At 36.6% G+C, this 18,492-nt stretch overlaps 1 protein-coding gene across 3 annotated transcripts in view; it reads right to left on the bottom strand.

The window, feature by feature from the left end:
* The window catches only part of ITCH (itchy E3 ubiquitin protein ligase), a 118,535-nt gene that overhangs the window by 36,452 nt on the left and 63,591 nt on the right, over positions 1–18,492 (bottom strand). For all 3 annotated transcript variants that reach the window (XM_067707870.1, XM_067707869.1, XM_067707871.1), the window contains 5 exons: positions 16,540–16,585; positions 7,737–7,894; positions 6,050–6,239; positions 4,654–4,749; positions 2,592–2,766 (listed from right to left, as the gene is read on the bottom strand). In XM_067707870.1, coding sequence (XP_067563971.1) covers positions 2,592–2,766; positions 4,654–4,749; positions 6,050–6,239; positions 7,737–7,894; positions 16,540–16,585 — 665 coding nt within the window. The remainder of the gene's footprint in view (positions 1–2,591; positions 2,767–4,653; positions 4,750–6,049; positions 6,240–7,736; positions 7,895–16,539; positions 16,586–18,492) is intronic.

Raw genomic sequence — 18,492 nt, 5'->3', positions numbered from 1 at the left:
GTACACTACTGGTAGAAATGTAAATTGGTGCAGCTACTTTGGAATACAGTATGGAGGTTCCTCAAAATACTAAAAGCAGGGACTTCCCTGGTGGTCCAGTGGTTAAGACTTCTTCGTGCTTCCACTGTAGGGGGCACGGGTTCAATTCCTACTCAGGGAACTAAGATCCTGCATGCCACATGGTGTGGCCAAAGAAAAAAAAAAAAGACCAAAAATAGAACTACCATATGGTCCAGCAATTCCACTCCTGGATATATATATCTGAAGAAAACAAAAACACTAATTCAAAAAGATACATGCACCCCCATGTTCACAGCAGCTTTATTTACAATAGCCAAGAAAGATATGGAAGTAAAAAAAGTATCCATCAACAGATGAATGGCTAAAGAATATGTGGTATATATACACAATGGAATACTACTCAGCCAAAAAAAGGACATTTTGCCATTTGCAACAACATGGATGAACCTGGAGGGTATTATGCTTAGTGAAATAAGTCAGAGGAAGACTAATACTGTATGTTATCACTTATATATGGAATCTAAAAACTAAAACAAATGAATGAACAAAATAGAAAAAGACTCACAGATACAGAGAACTAGTAGTTACCAGTGGGAAGAGGGAAAGGGGGAGGGGCAAGATAGTGGTAGGGGATTAAGAGGTACAAACTATTACGTACAAAATAAATAAGCTACAACGAATATATTGTATAGCACAGGGAATATAGTCACTATTTTATAACAATTTTAAATGGAATATAATCTATAAAAATTTGAATAACTATGTTGTACACCTGAAACTAATATAATATCGTAAACCAACTATACTTCAATGAAAATAAAAATAAATAAAAGATCATATATTATAGGGGCTTCCCTGGTGGTGCAGTGGTTAAGAATCCGCCTGCCAATGCAGGGGACACGGGTTCGAGCCCCGGTCTGGGAAGATCCCACATGCTGCGGAGCAACTAAGCCCGTGTGCCACAACTACTGAGCCTGTGCTCTAGAGTCCGCGAGCCACAACTACTGAAGCCCGTGTGCCACAACTACTGAAGCCACCACAATGAGAAGCCCATGCACTGCAACAAAGAGTAGCCCCCGCTCTCAGCAACTAGAGAAAACCCGTGTGCACCAGCAAAGACCCAATGCAGCCAAAAATTAAATAAATAAATAAATGTATTAAAAAAGATCATGTATTATAAAAGTGAGATAAAGGGCACATTTGCAATTGTGGATATGAGGGAGAGAAAAGTTGAAAACTAACATTTCTATGTAACCAGTATGTGCCAAACATATTAGGAACTTTATTTTACAGAATCGTCAAAAAAAAAACCCTCTGAGGTAATTTTATATATGGATCTATTGTATACATAAAGTAAATGAGTCTTGATGAGGTTAAGTAACTTACTCAAAGTCATATAGAGAAAGTAACTGTGGAACCAGGATTTGAACCCAGATGTACCTGACTCCAAAGCCCATGCTCTTTCCACTGGACATCTATGTGGAAACTAGGTTTTAGGAAGGCAGGCAAGCTAGGTATTCAAACCTAAAAGAAATTTGGCCAGGCATACCAAAGGTGATTATAATTTAGAAAGAAAGGAAGATATAAAACAGCATTGGAGAAAATAAAACGAAAACGGTGAAGTAGACGAGACAAAAATTAATTTCAACTCTAAAACCACTGGGAAGGGGAAGATAGTGACAGCTATCTTCTGCTGTGACAGAAGGTGGCAAGAAAAACTGTTGCGTGAAAGAAAGTTATTTTAGTCATAACCAGGTAGTGAAGGGAAACCTGCTGATAAAGGTGCATTTATCTACATCAGTGAGTGATTATGATGATGATGGGGTCCAAGAAACAGAAATATGGAGAAAAGGCAAAAAAAAGGTAATTCCTAGTAAGAACAGGAATTTACTCTTATGGATTCTAACAGGGATGATACTGATGGTAGTAGAAGAGAAGAGATGAAAATGGAGAGGGTCAGCTTCTCTTGAACTCTTGGAGAGTTGGTTTATGTAAAATTTAAACCATTTCCAGAAATGAGATGTTTTGATACCAAAGATAATATGGTTTTAAAGCCATAATAATATATTTAACATCATCCTATAAGGAATCAAATTTCTTTAGTCTCCCACAGCACCAAATAATTATTGCATAAATTTTACGTTTATATGTTACAAAATGATTCAATTCTATCATTAGTTCACTACAATTGAGTCAGGTGCTATTAGACCCAAGCCATCTAATGTTCTGCTAAGTCAGGCAGTATTAAATTCATAACTGTTTTCTTTTTAAACTGCTTGAATTTATTTTTACTATTCTTTCGTAAATGAATTTTAAGTTGTCCTAACTTCTTTTTTATTTTCAACAGTTACAAAGCAAAGGAGGCTGAACTTCCGGAATTTTTAAAAAGAAAAGAATAAATCACCTACACAGAATACTGGAAACAAGGTCTAAAAATAATAATCTATCAACAGCAACAACTGGGTTGCCATCCTACTTGTACTTTCTTTTTACTGCTTTACATTTCATATGCAAGAAAAGGTTAAAAATCAAACACTCATTAAGTTTATAATGCAAGTACATATGCTCACCCCATAAATGAACCTCTGGTTAAATTGCTGCATAGCTCCTTGAAGCTGACTACGTTGGAGCTGCCACTGTTCATAGTTCCGGACGGATTCCAATGTTGGCCTCTGCCACGTCGTTGTTCTTGTGAAATGGTCAACATAATAAATACGTCCCATGTTGTCAACCCGCCGTTCCCAGCTAAATCAGGACAAAAACAACTGGATTCAACAAATACTCATGAAACAGATAAGAATTAAACAGGACTTCATTTTAGCCCTGGTACAGGTTTGGTAAGAATTTCCCTTGCAATACTACTTTTGATTTACCTGAAGTGTTTTATTTTATATATATATATATATATATATATATATATATATATATATATATATATATATAGCGTGTGTGTGGTACGCAGGCCTCTCACTGCTGTGGCCTCTCCCGTTGTGGAGCACAGGCTCTGGACGCGCAGGCTCAGCGGCCATGGCTCACGGGCCCAGCCGCTCCGCGGCATGTGGGATATTCCCGGACCGGGGCACGAACCCATGTCCCCTGCATCGGCAGGCGGACTCTCAACCACTGCGCCACCAGGGAAGCCCTATTTTATATATTTTAAATGGTCTATAAGTGAACTTAAGAGGAATGTGTGTAAAAATTTCTTTCTTAAAAGTTAAGGTGTATCAGGTTTTTAAAACAGAATGTATCTTACTGATTAAGTCTCAAACAATCATTAAGACAAAACCTCTCATTTTCTTTCTTTCAAATGTTCTTTTGACTGTTGCAATCCTAATAGGGACAGAAACATACACACACACACACACACACACACACACACACACACACACACACAGAAGGGGGGGAGAGAGGGTGCTTTTCACAGATGTCAGAAAAAGCCCTTTTTCACAAGAATACAACTATCTTATTTATCATTTCAAATGCGTACATAACCTATCAAGTGAACGTTGATAAAATAACTTGGTGATGTCTACCTGGTTGATTATTTAGGGTTATGCCTACTAGTCTAATATTACAAATACAGAATTGGTTCCAGAACACTCCTCAGATACTCAAGTCCCTCATATAAAATGGCATAGTATTTGCATATAACCAGGCACATCATCCAGTATACTTTAATCATCTCTGGATTACTTGTAATACCTAATATAATGTAAATGCTGCGTAAATAGCTGTCAATAAAATGTTATGTAAATAGTTCCCAGGGCTTGGGAAATTCAATTTTCAAAATTCAAAATTTTGTCTTTTGAAACATCTTGGAATTTCCCCCCCAATATTTCCCCTCCAATATTGGAGCGCCAACTGTAGTAAAATAATAAATACCATTTATATATCAAAAATTTCTTTCTTCCTTTGCATTATTTCTTTAGGATGAATTTCCTGCAAAGGGTTACTAAGGGTATGGGTATTATTATGGTTATATATCCTTCCTGTGAGCGTTGTAACTAACTTATACTACCACTAGCAATGTTATGAGGTAAAGTTCCTCTACAGTCTCACCAACACTGTACTTTTTAGGTGTGTATTTAAGATTACTAGCAAGATTAAATATTTCCCCAGATTTGCTACTGACTTCCCTTAAATGAAAATATTTTTTATTTCAATTATTTTATATAATATAAATGTTAAATGCTTAACACATTCTATTAATATATCCTCATTTTATTATTATTAATATATTAATATTTCCCCAACTATCTTGCAATGACTTCACTATTATATATTAGTTTTTTATAATATGAACTTTACCATATATAGGATAGGGGCTATAATTCTTATACAGTTAAAAAAAAAAAAAGCTAAAATTAAAACCCTGCAGTTTGAGCCAGGTAAAAGTTCACAAAGGAAACGGAATCTTTCTTTAGGTCAGAAATGAGTGAAAATAAAAGTCATTCATCATGGCCAATCAATTCCCTGACTCTCTTCTTTTTAGTCTGCACCTATCATAAAACAAAGTAGAGAGAGAGAAGATCGACAGAAGAGGAAAAGTAGGAAGGCAGGGAAGATTTTTGTATAGATATAATCTATAGTTCTGAATAAATACTTTTTTTCTTCTTCAATACAGACACTTACCCAGGAGGTAGAGGTTCTGGTCTATCCCACGTTGTTCTTTTTTCAATATGATCTACATAGTAAACTCGTCCATGCTGGTCCACTCTCTGCTCCCAACTTAAACATAAAATTAAAAAGCTGATATGCTACATGTATGAATAGCCTGGTTTTTTAATCCTGTATTTGTCGTCTTCTCTTATATGATGATATAAGAGAAATAAGCATGTCCATATATAAAGCAGATACCAAAAGAATTTAGGAATAAAGTCAAGAAATGTTATACTGAGGGTGACACACGGTGGATGAGATTTCTCCTGCAGAAGTATCTGCTCTAGGAGATGTCTTATATTTCTAAAGAGGCTTAAAGCAATGCATTCAGGATACAAAAACTGTCTCAATCTGATCAGGGTATACATAGGACTTGAGTGGAAAAGAAAACTGTAATTATTGTTATAAAATCTGACGAAAGACAGCTGTTAACTGAAGGGCAAAGGACAGTTCTGGTACTAGAAAAACTGAAATCAAAGAATAAGACTTTGTCAGATGTGCTCCTGCACAACAGTACCAAAAAAAAAGGCAATATGAGTACTGAAGTCTCCTTGGTAGGTTTAACCCCAAAGTAAAAAAGACAGGAATAAACCAACAGAGTTTAGAAGAACCAGTCACTTCTAAGAGCACCCACTCTGTTGGAATAAACCAACAAAGTTTCGAAGAACCAATCACTTCTAATCCCTTGCACAAACAATTTTTAATCTGGCTGCCCATGTAGGCTTTCAAAAAGGAAAATGGCCTAACTACCACATAAGTAATACAGTCTCTTTAAGCAATTAAACTCCTCATCATGAGAGTTTTTAAATTTATCACTTAGTCAATTAATTTCTGTTTAGCATTCTGAGCTCTGGATTAATTTGAATGCCACAAAATGTGTGTGTGTGTGTGTGTGTGTGTGTGTGTGTGTGTGTATAACTATCAGAGTATTATTAATTTAAAAAATAATCAGTAGAGATTTACATGAGATTGATTTGTAATCCCTCTCAGTTTCCTAAATTATTATTACTCTGCTATGACTTTATAATGGTAAAAAAATTAAGTGATTTTCCCCCCCTTCGAAAGAAAAGACAATCTGAATCAGGCAACTATTTTATTACTTGGTCTTGGTGAACTTTCTATGGCTCAGAGTCCTTCAATAAAAAAAATTTTTTTTTCTTTCACTTTGCTCTGGAAATGAGGGAGAAATTTCAAATGTGGCAAAGCTTTTTTGTTCAGTTTGACTCTAGACCTCCCCCAACACACACACATACACACATACAGAGTTATAAGACAGTTTTTTAAAGAATGGAGTTCAGTACTATTTCCCTTATTAATAAGTATATGCAGAAGTCTAAAGAAAACATGTTAACCAAAAGCAATTACTCACCCGGGTGGGAGGGGAGCTTGAGGTACAGGATTTAATGGCCTAGGGCCTGAACCTCCAGATATAGTAAGAGGAATTATTAATCCAGATGTTGCTCCTTCAGATGTATTTGAATTTGTATTCGTTGGTGGGAGAGAGCCTGTACTAGAGCCATCACTTTCAGAAGTGGCAGATGGTGAGCCATTGACAGATGCTTTAAGATTTGAGGAAAATAGAAAAACAATTTTCAGAAATCTAAATTCAGGAGAGAATTTTAACTTAAATAAAAAGGTAGATGATAAATATAAAATTTAAGATATGGACATGCAGATGAAAATTACTTAAGATAAATAATGGGAAATAGCCAATGGTCCCACTTAATAGGCTTGTTTACAACTTGTAAGGTTCCATTTACTCCATGTCTCATTATTAATTACAAAGCACATACAGATGATTTCTTGATGCCACAGGAAATAACTTTTAGAACAGAAAAGTGTTGGTCCCTGCGTATAAGTTCATTTAGTAATTTTCCAGATCCTTAAAACTGTCTTTCCTATGAATGCCTACAGATCCGAGACTAATTTTTGGCGTTACCTATAATATGGAAGATCTGATTGATAATAACTATTTTTAAGAATGTCACTGCGGGAATTCCCTGGTGGTCCAATGGTTAGGACTCCATGCTTTCACTGCCAAGAGCCTGGGTTCGGTCCCTGCTTGGGGAACTAAGATCCTGCAAGCCTTGCAGTGTGGCCCAAAAAAAAAGAAAGAAAGAATATTATTGCTTGAGTACATATTACATCTTAAAAAAATACTTATTGACAAAACAATTCCTGGAGGAAGTCACTAATATTGTGACAAAGTAGTATATGATCTTAAAGACTGGGAATATACTATGAACACAATTATCTACAGAAGAAAAGGGGGAAGATACATATTTAAACACAATGTCATTTAATAAAATGATTTGTGGACAACCAATTTACTTTTCTAATAATATTTGGATTATTTTACATTTCCTGTTCACATACTAACAGAGGGAAGTAAAAAGAGATTAAAAGATTTATTCAGGCTAATCAGGAAAAATAAATATTCCAACTGTAAATGTTTATATTTCTACTATATGAAATGTTTACTTGTGTGATTTTTGCTTTAAAATCTGAATATCATTTAGCATTGTTGGGTTATTTGCTATTTACTGGATTGTCTTTTTAAAGGATATAATGAGATATAACCTTGACCAGGTCCTTGACTCTATGAAATGCTTATGTCCACAGTTACAAACCCTGACAGAAAGCTGCAATCTTATCTATATTGCCTCTACTTTTTATAGTACACATGTGATTTCCCTTTTTTTTTAAAATTTTTGCTGCACTGTGCAGCTTACAGGATCTCAGTTCCCTGAATCCGGGCCATGGCAGTGAAAGCCCAGGATCCTAACTACTAGCCCATCAGCGAACTCCCAGCACACGCGAGATTTTCATTCGCAGTGGAGCACCTGCCTCAATAACTTCACACCTGGCAGAAAAACTTGGGGAACAGGCACATCTATAGAAAGATCATTCTTGGCCAAAATCTTAAATGTAAAAATTCAGCTAGAAAACCAATCTAAAAGGGTCTCTTGACACTTACCTGAGGATCAATTCCGAAAAAGAATTTTATAATCACAGTACTGAGACCTACATCCCTAGTGTATGGCTAGAATACACACCTGGTCTACGTGGGGTAGGTGGAGGTGGTCGTGAAGGTCTTGGAGGCCTAGAAGGTTTAAAACCGCCATTTGAGAGTGATGGAGAATTGTTCCCATTGACCCTCCTATTTTCACCAGACCCTGCATCCTCAGGATGGTCTGATCCATTTGTGCTCGCTCTGGGTAAGACAGCCAGGAACAGAAGGGAAAAAGAATGCTCTTTGAATTTAACAAAAAAAACAACAGGAAGACCAAAACTTAAAGTTTTAGGAGCTTGAGAAAACCTTCCTAATTTCTGGCCAGCCTTATCAAATACATAAACAGCTCTTATGGTAGTCTTACATATAGCTCCTCAGAGCTATATAGAAATATGTGAGGGGTTACTCAATGGCACAGAAGTACTTAGGGGACCAATCAGAACTATTAGGTGTGCTGGTTCAGATTTCAAATAACTCTTCAGAGGCCCTGTATAAGTAGAAATGGAGTCAAATTCTCAAAATTCCAAATGCCTTAGAAAGGGCACTATTTTATCACAAGCATAGATAACTTAACCATCATTTTATTGGTTTCCACTGGCTCTTAATATTATTTAGGTATGGGGCAAAGCTGACTGTTCCACAACAGGAGAAAGAAGTACACTTATTTCCCAGGGATAGGTGCTCTCGCCCCATCCCACCAAATGGTATACAAAATGTTCAAGGTAAGTGATCTAGAAAAGAGGTGCCCACAGACCTTTTTTTAAAGGAACTATCATTTCTTCAAAGCAATGACATCAATTGGAGAGAAAGGGGGAAGAACACTAACAGGAATGTCAGATACAAAGTTACTGTCAGTTAAACACAGGTGATTCCTTTTCCCAGGGGAGTCCAGTCATTGACTAGAAATAGAAAGCAAGGCATGAGTTAGATAGTTTGGAGATGCCTTGGCTAAAGCTCTGATATCTACTACCTGGTAACTGGAAACCACTACTCAGTATTAATCCATACTCCTGGACCTCACAACAAGCCTGAATAAAATCTGATAGATTCAAGAAACTAAAATAGAGGCAGTACCATTAAATCATTTTCATACTATGTTTTCCAGAAGTCAAAGTGTGGTATTTGGACCAGAAGCAAGCACGATACACAGGAGCTTGTTAGAAATGCACAATCTTGGACTCCACTCCCAACCCACTATATCAGAAATAGTATTTTAACAAGATCTCCAGATGATGTGCGTGAACAGCAAGGCATGACAAATACTGCTTTGCGGGGTTTCTCAAATGCTTATTCTGAATAAATGGAAAAGCTCAGTAACAGGCAGTCAGCACCTGGTTAGTGCTGACCACCTGCAAGAAGACCAAGCAACCCCAGAATATGAACGGAATGCAGCAAGAGTCAGCTTTGACACTGCTCCCCTTCCCCTAGGTGAAGAGTCATATACCCCCTTTTGAGTCGTAGACCTCTTTGAGACTCTGCGTATTGCCTCTCTATATTATTTTAAGAGGTGATTAATTAGTTTGAAAAAAAGATTCTTGATGCTTTTAAAAAGACAAACAACTGGCAGAATGGACCAAAAATGGGAAATTGAGGTTTCGAGCTCCAACTCTGCTATTGACAAGTTATATGACCAAAGAAAAGTTATTTAATCTCTCTGTACCTCAAAAGTGCATTTACCTGGATTAAATGATTCCTTAAAACCTTCTCAGCTATAATGTTCAACTAAATTACACTTCCACTACTGGTCACGTTTTAGGGATATGTCAGGGAGGGGGAACATTCAGGGCATGAGATAAATCTGCTACGACAAACAAAAGTACAGCAGAAACTGGATTCCAAAAATGTTATGTTCTGTTGTTGAAGATTAACATTTTGGAGATCTTAACATCCATGCTGCTCACCCTTCTAGTATTTGGCCTCAATTTCTCAACATAATTATCTGACAAGCTGTGTACTATGATTCCTTAAATTTTCTTGATACTTAGTTAGAATCACTCCTCCTCCTAGACCTTAAACACTGAAATTCCTACAACCTTCTATTCCTTCTACTTGCCTCCTACTGTATCTTTTATTCAGTCTCATCATGACTTTAATCCCCTCTCTATCTTCACGGTCCATCAGTTCTCTTCAAGTATCACCTGGGCTCCATCATAGGCTACTTTCCCAAGTACCTTAATTCACTATTGCCCAATACTCGCCACCCCCAAGCAATCTTTTCACTACAACTAGTCCTTCATTTACTTTTCCCACTACTGTTCTCTGGGGTCAACAAGTAACCCTGGAGAATGTTCCAGCTGAGAAATTACATGTGTATTACTAGAGTAAATAAACCAGGTAAAGTACCAAATTAAAGGGGCAGATAGTTCTACAAAAGGTCCTAACAAATCTTATGCTGGGTCTAGTAAGGAAAGTCCTGAGGTTCTCATTTCCAGTGACTCACAAGACAAAAATTCTTTTTTTGTGCTGCCTAAGTGACTACTTTTTTCCTGTTTAAAAAAACAAAAACAGGGACTTCCCTGGTGATCCAGCGGCTAAGAATCTGTCTTGCAATGCAGGGGACACTGGTTCGATCCCTGGTAGGGGAACTAAGATTCCCACATGCAGCAGGGTAACTAAGCCCACGTGCCACAACTAGAGAGAAGCCGACGCACTGCAATGAAGAGCCCAGGCGCTGCAACAAAAGATCCTGCACACCGCAACTAAGACCTGATGCAGCCAAAAAATAAATATTAAAAAACAAAAATAAAAACAAAAAACCAAACAAACAAAAACAAATCAAAGCTCAAGTCTCCCAGAAGCTGAAGAATTAGAAATGACAGATGACCATGACAACCTACACCACAGGTTCAATGAGATTAGTGTGGTGGTGTTAAAATTAACAGTAATAAAAAGTTTAACAGTAATTTGCAAGGACAAAGAGCTTTTGCTAGGTCCTATACAGTTACGCAGACCCAAGCAAAAGATAGAAAATGTTAATATTGTGCTTCTCTAGTCTATATCTTTTTTTTTTAAGGTGGCAGAATCCTTTAGTGTATTTTCTTTTTTTCTTTTTAACATCTTTATTGGAGTATAATTGCTTTACAATGGTGTGTTAGTTTCTGCTTTAAAACAAAGTGAATCAGTTATACATATACATATATCCCCATCTCTCTTCCCTCTTGCGTCTCCCTCCCACCCTCCCTATCCCATCCCTCTAAGTGGTCACAAAGCACGGAGCTGATCTCCCTGTGCTATTCGGTTGCTTCCCACTAGCTATCAGTTTTACATTTGGTAGTGTATATATGTACATGCCACTCTCTCACTTTGTTCCAGCTTACCCTTCCCCCTCCCCGTGTCCTCAAGTCCATTCTATAGTGTCTATATCTTTCTATTCTAACAAACTTCACTTTCCTAAAGCTTGATCACTTCAAAAAGACTGAGGCAACATGGACTTCAGTTCACATTATTCAACAACTTCAACTGGGCTGTCCATACTGCCTGAAAATCAATCATTTTCTACATCTCTAATCTACTCCTGGCCACATTCCCATTGCTCATTGAAAACTTTTCCCATCTCCTCAAATACCTAATCCCAATTTGTAGATGACCCTGACTCCACCTCTTCCCTAAAATGATGATTACCAGCTATCCTTCTTTTTTCTCTATTTTAAAATTTCTCTATGCCACTAATATCTTCATCTGTTTGTTTCCCACCTCTGGGGAAAAGAAAATCTATCTTCACTTCTTCGAGGCTAATTTGTCTTGTGGGTCTTTGATTTCAGGACACAAATAATATGCTCTAGGGCTTTTCACCATCATTTAACACCTTTCTTCTCTCTTCCATCATCTTCCTTCTTCTAGATTGTTCCTCTCAGTCACAAGTATAATTAAAACACTTCCTCAATCTTAATTACTCTTCTAGCTATCCTCTCATTCTCCTTTCCTTCACTGTAATTCTTGGTATTTATTCAACTAATGTATTTAGTGCATTTTAATTAAGAGGTTTTCAAAATAAAAATTTCTAGTTATAAAATAAAAATTACCTTCAATCGTACATTCTAGAGATTATTACCATTAAGAGATAATCTCTTGTCCGTCCTCTTGCATTGGCTATGACTGATTATACTATTTATGTGATCATACAATGTTTCATATCCTGGGTGAGTTTTTGTTTATTATTCATTATATACTGAGCATTTCACCCAAATTATCTGAAAACATTTCTAATGACTGTAGAATACTCTACCTTATGGATACACCATAATCTAATCTTTTTTACGGAAGGGAGTGACATTTTCTATTTCCTTCAGGTAGACTGCCAGAATAGAATAGCTGGGGCAAAGCAGGCAAATATTTCAAACTGAAATATTGATTGCTAACTTAAGAAAAAAAAATATTTTTTTAATTATTTTTTTGGCTGTGTTGGGTCTTCGTTTCTGTGCGAGGGCTTTCTCTAGTGCGGCGAGCAGGGGCCACTCTTCATCGCGGTGCGCGGGCCTCTCACTATCGCGGCCTCTCTTGTTGCGGAGCACAGGCTCCAGACGCACAGGCTCAGTAGCTGTGGCTCACGGGCCGAGTTGCTGCATGGCATGTGGGATCTTCCCAGACCAGGGCTCGAACCCGTGTCCCCTGCATTGGCAGGCAGATTCTCAACCACTGCACCCAAGAAAAAAATATTTTTAAAGGTAATAATTGATCTGTTCTCCACCAGATAGATATGAAAATGCCCATTTCACTATACAGTATTTATATACTTTTAACATTTTAATATATTATCCCATTGCTCCTTCCTCCCTCCCTCCCTCCCTTCCTCCCTCCCGCCCGCCCTTCCTTTCTGGCTGTGTTGGGTCTTCATTGCTGTGCACGGGCTTTCTCTAGTTGCGGTGAGCAGGGGCTACTCTTCGCTGCAGTGTGCGGGCTTCTCAATGCAGTGGCTTCTCTTGTTGCAAAGCATGGGCTCTAGGCACGTCGGCTTCAGTAATTGTGGCACACAGGCTCAGTAGTTGTGGCTTGCGGGCTCTAGAGAGCAGGCTCAGTGGTTGTGGCGCACAGGCTTAGATGCTCCGTGGCATGTTGGATCTTCCTGGACCAGGGCTTGATCCCGTGTCCACTGCGTTGGCATGCGGATTCTTAACCACTGCGCCACCAGGGAAGCCCCCATTTATATACTTTTAAATCTTTGTCAATTTGGTAAATAAAAACATGAATGTTCAACAGTATTTCATTTATAGGCCATCTGAGTTTCCTCTTCCATGCACTCACTGTATGTCTGTCTTTTGTACAGTTTTCTATTACAAAGGAATAATTTTTCCTCATTATTTGTGAGAGCTTTTTACAATCCGAAGGTACTAATTTCATATTGGTTAAATAGTGATCATTTGCTTTTACATGTTTGAACATACAAGAGTTCTATATTTCTACATAATTAAATGTATTCAGAGATATTTTCTTCTAAAGGTTTTATAATTTCATTTTTAAAAATCAATTAAAAAAACCTAGAATCCACCTTCATTTGGGGATGAGCTGAAGTTCTAACCTGATTTTTCTTTTTCCATACAGCCAGTTTTCCCTGGCTTGATTAGGCTAAGGTCTCATTCTCTCCTGCAGTATTTGATAATGTTAAATACACATCTTTTAAAAACATTTTTCTCTTAATTTCTGTGACACTGCTTTTCTAATCCTGTACTCCCCACTTCTAAACCATTCCTTCTTTGGTTTGTCCTCTTCCTCCACTTTACTAAATATAGGTCCCTATGGTTCTGTTCTTATCTTAGTTTTCATTCTCCACAAATTTTTGCCTAGGGTCTCAAATTCCATGATTTCAAAGATCATCTTTTAAAATAATTCCAAATCAGAACTCGAATCTTTGTCTCATTCTCATCCCCTGGTACCAAATTATCAGCTAAATGCAGGATATAGAATAACTCTCCAATGCTAAAGCCACTCTTCCTCCTATGTTCTAGTTCTGTGGGTGACTCTGCTACCCTCGCAGGCAATTTGACTTTTCTTCTCTCCTGTGCCTCTTGATACTCAATGCCTAAGTCCCACTGATTTCACTGGCATGTTTTTTCTCTACTCTTCTACCACCACTGCTCCAGTTCCAACCCTCATTATCTCTCAGTGGATTACTGTAATAAGTTCCCACAGAGGTCTTCCCACCTTCACCACCACCATACAATCCAACCTACATATTGACTGTCAAATAATTTTTCTTATGGTGTTTTGATCATATCAATGCTCTGTTCAAATATTTTAAAAGACATTCCTCTCCAGAGAAAAAGATTCTAGAAGCCTATACTTGCAAACCAAAATCACCATCTGGCTCCAACCTCTGCAGTACTAAAAATAACATTTATTGAGGGATAAGCACTTACATGGGCACGGGGCGGGGGGGGGGAAGCATTCCACTTTAGGCAACAGTAAAACACACTCGGGCTCTGAAGGTAAGGCACTCCCAGGTTCAACTGTGCCACTTACACTATTAACTCAGGCAAGTTTCTTTCCCTTTCTGAGCCTCAGTTTTTTCATAACCTGTAATAATGATACCTACCTCATAAAAATATTTAAGGATTAACTGAAATAACAGGAAACCTGTTCATCATACTGCCTGACACATAGTAAGAGGCAATAAATACAGAATGATTCTACTTTCAAATTCACCACCTGCCATTTTCCACTTTCAATTACTCTATTTTCAGCCAAATACTGAGGCTAAAGATTTCCAATAAAACCCCTGTGTTCTTCCCCACCTCCATGACTGTTTTTCTTCTTTCCACCTAGACTCCTTCATCCAATTCCCTCAAGACATGCATATCCAAATTATAACTATGCTTAATGGTCTTAGGTCAAATGCCATTTCTTCCATGAAGTTTTTATACATTTTATAGACTGTTTCACATTTTAAAAATCATGTATCATTTTCTAATAAATACAAGTAAAAGCAGTTCAAAAAAGAAACAGGATTCAAACCAGCTCTGAAGTAAAAGAGGATGAGATTAAGATCGAGTGACACTTCTGCCAAGCTGTGCAAGCCTAGATTTTCAAGAAATAGACTTTGTTACATAACTGAAAGATTTCCCATAATAGTTTGTTGAAATCTAAGAAATACCTGTATGTCTCCCGAATAGTGGTTCTCGAAGTGTAGGACCTAGTCTATCAGTATCACCTGGAAAATTGTTAGAAATGCAAATCTTGGGCCCCATCCTAGATGTAACAATTTGGGAGGAGGACACAAGGCTTGGCAATCTGTGACTGGGCAATCTGTTGTTGAACAAGTCTTCCAGGTGATTCTAATGTACTCTGAAGCTTGAGAAACATGGTGATACTAAAATAGCACTGGTGGTTAACTTTAGTTCCTTTAATGAGTGATTGTGGAGCTAAAACCTGAGATGAATTTTGAAAACCAATATGGAAACCTGTATACTGTACAGAATTGTCAGTGTGAACTTATCACCACCATTATATGTGACAAGCAATTAGCTACAAATTAAGTGCTACTATGGCTTTGTTTTCTGCTTCAGTCTTACAAACCCCTGCTTATCTCACCATACATATGTACCTGATTGAAACATGGAGAACCAAGATGCTAATATAATAAGGTCACAATATACAAATCAAAGATTAACAGTCAAGAAGGCACATCCAAAAACAAAATCTTGAATGCCAGGCACCAATCATCTTGGTAATTGATAAAAGTGACAGAAGACAACACTGAGAAATATACAACATCCAGACATGCTATGGGGGAAAGGAGACCAACAGGACTATACTGATGATATAGGCAGTGCTTGAATTACAGTAAAAGAAGCTAAAGCTGTTTAGTAAGCTTCTTAAATGACTGAGGGGAGGGGGAGGTTTTGCCTTGTTCACATGCCTTGTAGTTATGAAGTCTGCAAACAAAAGCAAGGGATTCACCACCATGATTGTTGTGTAGCAACATTTAAACAGCATTTGACAGTTTACAAAATGTTTTTCAAACCCATCATCTCAGAGGTATGCTCTCTGGAAAAGGCTAATGCAAAGGAATTCATGCTTAACACAAAAAACATGCTCAAAGATTAGTCTGGCAGTCTCATAAACCTAGAAGACATTGTTCCTCAGATTATTTGTGAACAATGATTCACTTGGGAAAATGCAAAGCACTGATTAAATAAATGGCATGAAGCCAGGGCTCTAGCAATGCCTTTGCAAGAAACTTACAGCCGTCTAGAGTAGTTTCATAAAGTATTATAAGAGAGATTTTGCAAAAAAGAAATGAGAGTGGCAAAACAGAACCTTTCAATGCACTATAAAATTCTACCACATTCTCACTTATTAATGCAAAAGTATGGGTTTATTAGGCAAAAGAGAAGTTATTTGACCAAAGAAATCTGAAGTATTAAAACATCTTTATGAGGGAAATTTCATGACTTCAAAAAAACTACGAAACAGAAAAATAAAAAGAAACACAAGAGGCATAAGTTGTCTTCCAGTCTACAGACAGTTATTAATTTTAAAAACCTTTTCTATTGCTTTTTAATCCCAGTGAGAAAAATTATAGCCCAGCTTTCCTAGAAAAGAAAATAGCCCAATGATGACCCTGGGATTCTGAACTTTCCTACCTTTGGAAAAGTGCCAACATATTCACTTTTCTATAAGCTGAAGAAGTATTAGCGTTGGGTATCTCTGGCCTACTCTAGAGAACTGCAGTCATATAAGCTTAGGGTCTTGAATTTTCCATAAATATTTCCTTTCTTACCTTGAGCCCTGAAATTTTTGATACTCATTTTTATATCAATCTGAATTTAAAAGTTTTGACTAAAATGAAACTTATTCATTCTCCCTTGTTTCTTTCTGCATTCTGTGGTATGTAATAAGTGAACTCTTACCTTGTTTCATCCTTGGGTCTGGAGCCATCACCATTCTGTGAAGCACCTTTAACAATAAAAGTTGTACAGAAAACGAGTTTCAGAAAGTGGTTTGCACCTTTTTCTTAAACATGCTATGTAAACAAAACCTTTCACCAAATCTTTCTAGTAAAGAATATACTGGAACAGAGTTAAAGTCCAACATGATATTTAAAAGGAAAATATGATAAATGTTCCTGTGATTGAGAAGTTTTACCAAAATTTTGTGCAAATGATTATTATGTGTAAGAGATGTTAATTAGTCAAGGTATATTACTCATATGCTGCTTCTGCCTTGTTTGAAATATGTCACGCTTGATTCTAATTCAAATGTATTTTAGCCATCTTTTGGGGAGGAGTCAACTACCTCTCCAAAAAAGTGCTGATTACCAGCAGGACGATGATAAAATAGATTCTGAAAAACAGTATATAGAGAAGTTTAAAAAACTATGAAATGCAAAAAGAACTCAAGTTTAACAGTCTAGGTCCGTTTAGCTGAAGAATAATAGTCCCTAAATACAGTGTCTAGTTTCAAACAGTGAAATCACTATATTACTCCAAAGCATAATTAATGAACTAATTCATTAAAAAGATGCTGAGTCACCACTATACTACTACTATATCATACTCAGCAAGGCTGGCAAGTGTCTTATCTAGAAATGTTACATTTCAAAAAAATGGTACAGGTAGATAGATAAAATGTGGTATACCTATGCAATGGAAAATTATTCAATAATAAAAAGGAACAAACTACTGAAATATGCTATGTCACTGATAAACCTGAAAAGACATTATGCTAAGTGAAAGAAGCCTGACACAAAGACTACATATTGCTATGATTCCATTTACATAAAATGTCCAGCAAAGATGAATTTTTAGAGACAGAAAATAGATTAGTGGTTGCTCTAGGCTAGAGGTCAAAATGGGATTTCCTGTGAATAAGCAGGAGGGATCTTACTAGCGAATGAAAATGTTCTAAATCTGATTTACAGTAAATGATTAGATCACTCATTAAATTACTAAAAATCATTAAATTAACACACTTGAAATAGGTAAATTTTATGAAATATAAAATACATGCCAATAAAGCTGTTAAAAATGGTTTTAAAAAACACGGTACAATGAAATACATTTTGGCTGAAAACGGTACGCTTCAATTTTATAAGAATTATTTTTATATGGAATATATTCCCCTAAAATAGCTGATAAATGACATAAATGAAATCAGAAAACCAAAACAAAATATCATAAATTAAAATCAGTCAATCAGTGTTCCATTTTTTTTCAAAAAATAAGAAGATAATTTGAAATAATCCATTTAACTCTACCAATAATTGCTACTTCTAAACTTTATCATTTACTACAGTGAAGCATAGTACATATTTAATGACATGGACTGAGGCCAGACTGCCTGGGTGTGTATTCTAGGTTCAACATGTACTAACTTTGTGACCTTAGAGGAATACTATTGATTTTCCTGTGCCTTTTACCTCGTGTATAAAATGGGAACAATAATGATGCCTACTTTCATAGAACAGTTATGAAAATTAAACATTTAGAACAGTGCCCAGCACATATAAGCACGCCATAAATATTAACTATTATTGTTTCCTGACATTTACATTTCAAAGTTCAAACAAGGGTTATTTTTGTTCAATCTTTTATTTCACTTCAACACAGAGTAAAGCCATAACTATGAAATTTATGACATAATTTATTTAGATCTAATCTTGTGCTTTCAACAAGAGAATAGTTAAAAAATATAAATCTATCCAACACTTATACAATTAATGTCCAAGAAGAGGAAAAAGGCTGTACTTAAGTTGGCATTTTATAAACATACTGCTGTTTAAAAGTATTCCCAATCCAAATTTCCTCCAAAAAAATAAAAACCTGATCAGATTTCTAAATACACATTTTATCCAGAGGACACTT

This window comes from Pseudorca crassidens, chromosome 15, assembly GCF_039906515.1.
Source record: "Pseudorca crassidens isolate mPseCra1 chromosome 15, mPseCra1.hap1, whole genome shotgun sequence".
NCBI classification, from domain to species: domain Eukaryota; kingdom Metazoa; phylum Chordata; class Mammalia; order Artiodactyla; family Delphinidae; genus Pseudorca; species Pseudorca crassidens.
This window is presented reverse-complemented; position numbering and strand designations above follow the sequence as displayed.